Source organism: Scyliorhinus canicula, chromosome 3 (genome assembly GCF_902713615.1).
Source record: "Scyliorhinus canicula chromosome 3, sScyCan1.1, whole genome shotgun sequence".
Classification (NCBI taxonomy): Eukaryota; Metazoa; Chordata; class Chondrichthyes; order Carcharhiniformes; family Scyliorhinidae; genus Scyliorhinus; species Scyliorhinus canicula.
Window position 1 is genome coordinate 130735704 of NC_052148.1, and position 7708 is coordinate 130743411.

At 44.6% G+C, this 7708-nt stretch overlaps 1 protein-coding gene across 1 annotated transcript; it reads right to left on the minus strand.

The window, feature by feature from the left end:
* Positions 1 to 106: 106 nt before the first annotated feature.
* On the minus strand, positions 107 to 6332 carry shisa3 (shisa family member 3). Its single transcript, XM_038791308.1, has 2 exons — positions 5414 to 6332; positions 107 to 1636 (listed from the first exon to the last, which is right to left on the minus strand). The coding sequence occupies exons 1-2, from the start codon at positions 5682 to 5684 to the stop codon at positions 1101 to 1103; spliced, it is 807 nt and encodes a 268-aa protein (XP_038647236.1). The 5' UTR covers positions 5685 to 6332; the 3' UTR covers positions 107 to 1100.
* Between the last annotated feature and the right edge of the window lie 1376 nt (positions 6333 to 7708).

The window sequence follows — 7708 nt, forward strand, 5'->3', positions numbered from 1 at the left end:
CAGTCTGAGTTTTTCCAAGCAATGTCTGCAGTACCTCTTAACTAGTCTCATGCATAATATAAAACCAGCATATCGAAGAGAAGGCACCTGACAGTACAATGTTTTATTAAAACAATTTTAATTTCAGATTTTTAAGTTAACATTCATAACTTTGGAATAGACATTTCATAAAATATTCCTATGCAATATTTCCACTATACATTTAGTCATTTAATAAAAATAGCAAAAGTGATTACTAAAATAATTAGTAATTTAGGTGTATCTGTAAATATGTAGAGATGGTTCAGAATTAAGAATAATCAACTGCAGACCCTCTATAAATTAATATTTTAAAATTTCAATATTTAGATAAGGCATTCAATAGTAAAAAATGTAAGTATAGAGTTAAATAAAAGATCAATTTTCCCTCAAGTTGGATGTCCCCAGTTTATTGCAAACTTTTATTTATACTGTGACATATTTATTCCGGGAGAGCGCTGGTACTTCAATTATAAACACGCCGAACTTGCACATACTGAAGACTGTCATTTACACCTTTTTAAACTATATATGTATGCATTTATAAATGTTTAGATTTGATGACTTGGGTTAGATTTACAATTGACACCTTGGGTCTGGTTGCTGTGACTGATAGTTTCCCGTTGCTTATGGCAGGTAAATTTCCACAGGGGGTGCCACACCGGGAACAAGGCACTTGCTATGGGCAGGACATGCAAGGTGATGGGGCCGGATGACTTCGTTATTAAATTCAATAATTGTGAACAGGAGCATTCATTGCGTGAACTGTTCATCAAAAAAAAATCACTGAAAAGTGAAATGTGAAAAGTTGGACCAAATAATCATGTTCAAGGATCAGTTCGAAATGACCATTTGTTCGGGCAAACTGCTGTGGGAGTCCCAGCCACATCTCTCCCCCTCCCCCGGTTACTCTAGCCTGGAGGTCTAAGTGTTCGGCTCGGAGTGGAGCAGAGGTCTCTATACAGTGGTCGAGCTGACAGGGGTGTGCGTCCTTTCATAGAGATCCGGAACAACCCCTTCCAAAGAGAAGAGTGACTCGTTAAACGTGTTAATGAACGTGACCACTTTGCAAAATGTTCTCTCTATAAACCTGCGTTACTGTATATGACTTGTTCGGCGTTCTGCGCTGATATGCTCGGAGTCTTCAGCCGGTTCTGGGTGAAATCGCTGAAACTTTTTCCTGCTGTGAATGGCTCCGGCTGCAGGGTATAGGTGAAGTACTGCTGGGGGACCAGGAATCCCTGGCCCTGGCCGAGGTGCAGGGTCTGGGCGGCCTGCAGGCACGCAGCAGGGGAGGTGTAAGCCGGTGGAGGAGCGGATGGGACCAGGCAGCTGTGTCCTGACTCGGTTCTGCTAATAGAAAATCGGTGAATGGAGCCTCCAGTCGAGCTGGAACTGGTGGCGGTGCTTGAGTGCCTGGATGGGGTCCTCAAATTTGTAAAAGTTGGGATCATGGGAATGGTTTCTGTCTGGTGGCTCTGCATTGAGAAACGCATTGGTTGCGGATTTGGTTGTTTGGGTCTAAGGCACGTACAGCAGTAAACAGCGACCAGGGAACCCAGGATGATGAAAGCAATGAATATGGAACCGACAATGAGGAACGGTACATAGATAGGCTCTGCAGAGATAGAGAATAACATTGAATTAGTTATAAGCATAGGAACTCCAGGATTATCATCATCAAAGCCAAATGTCAATTGTATTTGGAGAGATTCAAGAGTACTGGAACACCTTTACAATATTCTAAAATAACACCCCTACTGTCCAGAGCATATTTCATTCAATTGTATTTACGAATTGCCCAATACATTTGTACAGACAAGATGAACGATGACCATTTCTCATCAATAAAGGAACTGTCTGATAAACATGTTGCACAAGTTGATTTGCTTCAAAAGGGCATTTTCAAAACGTTTCCAATGTTCTCCCACCGCGGTTAAAATGTGAAGTCGCCTCAGCTCGATTTTCAGGGCATTCCATTCCACCGTAAAACTTGCGGGTCACCCGGCACGGTGAAGCTAAAGGAGAAACAGGTTGGTCCCAAATATAGAGCAGGTAAATTCCAGGTAAATATTCAGTATAAGTGACAGGTAGGGAACAGGCACGACAGAGCCGACAGAGGAGCACCCCCTGGTCCCCCAGTGCCCAGACTGGCCCATCCTCCCCATCACCTACACTGCACGCTGCTCACTCCGAGTCACACATCGAACATGGAAAGGCAAGTTAACCAAAACTCATATTCATTGAACACAAACTCTTATCCCTCCACGCGAACCAGTAAAGGGTGTGCTTTTGATAGAAAGGGGTGGTTGGTTGATGTTCTGAAAACTGACCCAGATCTCTGAATTCAGGTGAGTATCCGGGAACAGTGTCATGGACATTGTCCAGAAAGCGGTGCCCTGGAAAAAAATATTCCACACAGCGGCATGTGCATCATTTCTAATGGACGCAGGGAGAGCCGCAATGTTGTACATCTGGTTAGCGCCGTTCAGTCTAAATAGGAATTATTCCATTCCTGTAGCGTCAATCCCCCAAATCAATGAAATGCTTTGGTTTGTAAATTGTCTTTATTTAAAATGTCAATTGTCTTACTCATTTATACCCGTTTGCATCACGCGCTCTTTTGTTTACCTTTGTTGTACACGAAATCGTGCTGGAATATTATTAGTTAATATTTGTGTTTATTTTGGATATTCTATTTTTGTCCTTTGCATTTTGTAAACATTAGTGTTTTCGCAACGCTGACCGCGCGGCGTCTTTCTGTTTTACTGAAAAGTGTTTCAACCAAAGAATTACAAAATTATGAATTGATTTAATACAATTTAATGCCGTTATGCACCGCCCTGAGATGGCTGCATTCTCGGGAAACAACACTCCGGAATGAAAATGGCAAAACTTAAAAAAAGTGAAATATGCTCCAAATACAAGTTTGTCGATATTACTCGGGTTGGATTACCCTGGAAATCTGCTGACACCAAATGAGTAAAAATACAGAACCCGCGGCAATTAGCAATGGTTTTTTTCAGTAATTCAGGGTACTATTTCCTATGAACAAAGTTATTGATGTTTTTTTCGAATCAGCCTCTGAGAAATGTTCTCCGACAGAGGGGCTTCCAAAAGCAAGTTAACGGCAAACGCCGAGGATGCAAAACCTCAGTCAGTTGCTGCCTCAGGATTTGGTAATTGCGAGAAGTCAATATAATCTGTCACAAAATTGTATATTTCAATATCTACAGTAATGTCCTCCCGAAATTATCTCACGAAACAAGAGTTCCAATCGCAATGTTCCGCGTGAACTCCCTGTTCTTTCACACATCCCCAATTCGCCCTCAGCAGCAGATCTGTCCCCCACATTCCTGTTCAACAAACTTTTAACGGATGCATTTGACATCATGGTTTTTGAAATCAATTGGAATGGTCCACGTGTCTGCAAATTATTTAAAAGCGACAGTTGGCCTTTTGGGGGGAAAAATATCAGAAAAATGCAGCATCTGCACTGCCATCCCGTTTGCTCCGAACATTCGGCCAGCACTATTTCATTCCAGAAGTAATCCTTTGGAAATCCATCCAGTTCTGGCTGAAAACTAAGCCAGATGCGGCGTTGACTTGAGTCCATGGTCCGACAAAGAGGCTTGTTGGAGGTAAATGCTATTCTACTGTCCTTTCCCACTATGTCCATGCCCTTTACAGCTGAGTTTAGAAAGTTGGACATGAGTTATGAATTTTGACCGTATCCACCAGCTCGTTTGTTCCCAACCCAAGAATTCACCATGCATTTCCGCAGAGAGTGAATTCCTCTGCGCTAATCCCACCCCTTAGTGTCGGATATTAGATTTCTGCTGATAGTAAACTCGGCTGAGCGGTACTCTGTAAATCTAAAAAGTTGAGAAAGTTTGAAACCGTGCTGGATATCCCAGGAGATCCATCAGGGTCACGTTCTGGAGCTGTGGTTGTATTTGATAGCAGGCAGGAATGTAAAAGGAGACTGGATCTGGGGGCTGCGGCTGTATTTGATAGCAGGCAGGAATGTAAAAGGAGACTGGATTTCTGAGGTTATCAATACACAAGCTGTCACAGACCAACTCCTTTAGCATGGTTTACCTTTATACATCGGTCTAATGCAATTTCATGCTCATCTGTTTCACTGAAAATTCACATCTCTGCCTAACCACACCACTTACTGAGATATTATCCCTTTCCGATGATCCGTCCATCTCCTGCTGTAATACAATCTACCAGTAATGAAACCTGTCCAATGTTACACCCGAAGCCTTGTGCAAAACCTCCTCAAAGTCTCGCATGGATCGTCTGTCCCTCAATGTCAGCTTGGAAACAAATATTTCATCAACTGCCTTTCAAAAGGGGCGGGCGTCGGCAATATTTTAATTGACTAATTAATTAAGTAAAATCTAATAAATGCTCTTGGAGTTTTGTACGGGTCTGAAAATCAACTTCCCGAGGCGGGGTGAATTGCTCGATGTTCTAAACTGTAGGTCGGTGAGTTCGAGGTTGATGTACAGCAGGAAGTTGCTTCGAAATAACTCCAGGCATATTTTTTCCCGATTCCTGGAAATCTAACTCGAGGGGGAAGCCAAGAGCGAATACATCGAGTATTTCGAAGGTGCCCACCCGCTGACGAGATGCTGCGGGCAACCTTCCCCCAAGCCAAGAGCCTCAATGGAGACCTTATACACAAACTATAAATACATCCAGTTTGTATTCACTTCAGCACAGGCGACTGTGTGTTCAGGGCGATGCTCTTGGCGATTTGTCGAGTCCCAAACATCTATAATATTCACAAATAAATAGATTATAGCACGCGCCTGAAAATAACCCAAGTACAATTTCTGAAGGGACGAAACGCAAAAGCAGAAAATTGGGGGGGGGGGGGGGGGGGGGGAGTGCTGAATGTGAAAAAAGCAAAATGCAACCGAAAATAAACTCACTGGAGTGAGATTAATGCGGAATGGCAGAAGGGGACAGTCATAAAACTAGGAAAATAAACAACAGAGACAACACATGCCAAAGCAGAATCCCAGAGTTGTTTAGATTTGTGTTTTTCCCTTCCTGCGGTTAATGAATTAATCCGGTGACCAAGAGATGGCGAAAATCCATCTCCCCCAACACACTGCCCTGGGAAACGGGCCTATTCCTCCTCTGCATCCACTAATGTCAACTCTGGTGGCATGTGACATAAAAACTTTAGGTAACTAATGGCTCTTAAAACCCTGAGTTTCCACCTAATTCATCTTGTTTTAATCACGTTTGTTGGCTTTGTTGCGAAATACATTCCACCAAGTATCAGTAATTCCTGAAGACAAACTATAATGGTATCAACCCAGAAATTGTTCTGGGGCAGCAGCCCCGGCTCCAAGTCTCCCGAGGTGATACTTACGTGCTGAGTAGTTTGGGGTTTGCTGCTCCCTGTCGTTTGTGCAAATCCCCTGGTCCAGCCGGGCCTCGGCAGCTGCACAGCAATAGCGTAGAGAACACGAGCCGCAACAGGTCGTGGCGTCCACAGTATCATAATCCTCGGGACAATGGAAACCTTCGTGCCATTTCCCAGCATTGTCAATCCACCCATGGCAGAACTCCCCCTGAGCACTGGAAATCCCAACATTACAGGTGAAAAATCCGAGTACCAGACAAAGTAACACAGCCAGCATCCTGACTTACTGAACTGACCAACCGGCCAAGACAATCCTCTCCTTTTACTGCAATGCAACTGCTGGACTCAGCATTGTTTCATAAAGATTCATTTTATTTTTCAAAGTTCTCCTCTGAGCATGAATGTAGAGCTTCATAATAGTCTTAAGTGCCTTTTTCCTCGTGCAAACAAAGTTTTCTTTTCAGTTGGCTCAGCAAGTTATTTTAAGCGATGCTCTCAATTTGCTAAACAATGGTGAGTGGGCTCTTTTGGACTGCAGGAATGCACTGAAAATCTCATTGTTACCAACGCAACTCCAAGAAATCCCCAACAAGGCTCAGGTCTTGAATTAGGGACAATGCAAACCAACCTGAAGACTCAACATTTGCTCGGTTTGCATTGGCAAATGGAAGGTTTATAACCACACAAAAAAAATCAACCGGGCTCGAAAATCATTTGTGAACCTGATCTGTTTCCTTCAGCGCCTTAATGGCCTTTGACACATCGAACTGCCCCTTGCAGGAAAAACCTTGCCTTGAACCGCCAATCACTGACAACCAGTTACAAGTAACTTATTTGCCTCTCTTCCCGCGTTTGAATATTCCTCGCCAGCCTCTGGAGCTGCTTGCATTGCTGTGCTCGCTGGGCTGGGCTGGCCCGGGAAAGACACTGTCGCTGACCCGCCCATTTCCAGCCCCGCCCACTGTCAGACCGGGGAGCCAATCGAAGCGCGTTTGCATGTGTGTGTACGCGCCCGCGGGCGTACGTGCGCGCGCTATTAGCCGAGCACCTGCGGTGTGACGGTAACATTGGGGCGGGAGCTATTCCAATCTGTAACAATCATAAATGTTCTTTAACTGGGAATAAAGGTCCGATCGGAACCTCAAAGCCTCTGGAGATTTCCCGCCCTCCCCGTCACACTGAGTTCACTGGACATCGCGGGCAGTCCCATTCGGGCTGCCCTTGAAAAGTTGGACCTTCCCCGTGAGCCGCTGCACTCCGTATGCAACAATAATAACAAAAGGTCTAAAAATACACCGCACCCGGGTAGAATTTCCAATCCCGCGGCTGGAACTTCGTCGGAACCGCCAGTCCCGGAAAGCATGGGAACTGGTCAAATGACAACATTTCTTATCGTCTTTCTGCAGATTTTTCACCAAAGCTAACCCCGAGGATCTGAACTCGCCGTGGATTTTCCACGTCCCTACTTGTTGCGCTGATTTACATCTTTAAACAAAAAATATATACATAGGACTCCAGGCTCAGGAAAAATAAACTCACTGGTCAGATTATCAAGACCCGAAAACAAAAAAAAACAAAAAACATTACGAGCTACTTAGTTTGAAATCGGTGCCATTGGCACCAATAGATTCTGAATAAAGCAATTTACTTGCATTTTAAAAAATTGAATCCGGTGACAAGTTCATGTCAACGCCGGAAGCGGGTGCAAAACGTCTTCCCCTGTCAGGTCCTGTGCCCAATCATAGCCGAGGAAAGGCTCCTGCGAAATTGTTGCGCTAACATCATTTGAGAAAGTTTGGCGAGCTACCAGCTCTCGTCCTGCTGTTTATGGTAGCCGAATATCAGGCTAAATGTCACCATATAAAGGCACCCTACATCTCTTAAAGGGAAACTGCTCGATGCCTTTAAGCGCAGTACTGCACCCATGGCTGGCAAGTAAAGCCCAACGCAACGCCCCCCCCCCCCCCATGTGATTCTCTGATAATGTTCTGTACAGCTCCTAGCACTGGCATCCCTTCCCTCCCCTGTTTCCCCTCATTCTTCCCCCGCTATCACAGCAGCATAATTCACAATCTGCTGCTCCTGCCACGAGCTGCACCTGCTAGGGGCCTCACAATTAGTCCCCTCACCACTCATACGTGTGCTGCCCATTAGCAGTGGCCATAAAAATTGTAGGCAGCGCCATAGAAATTGTAGGCAGGTAGGTAGAGTATGTCCTAGCGATTGGCTGATCGAATTAAATTGGAAATTCCTCCACAAAAACAGAAAATACTGGACCATCTTAGCAGATCTGACAGCATC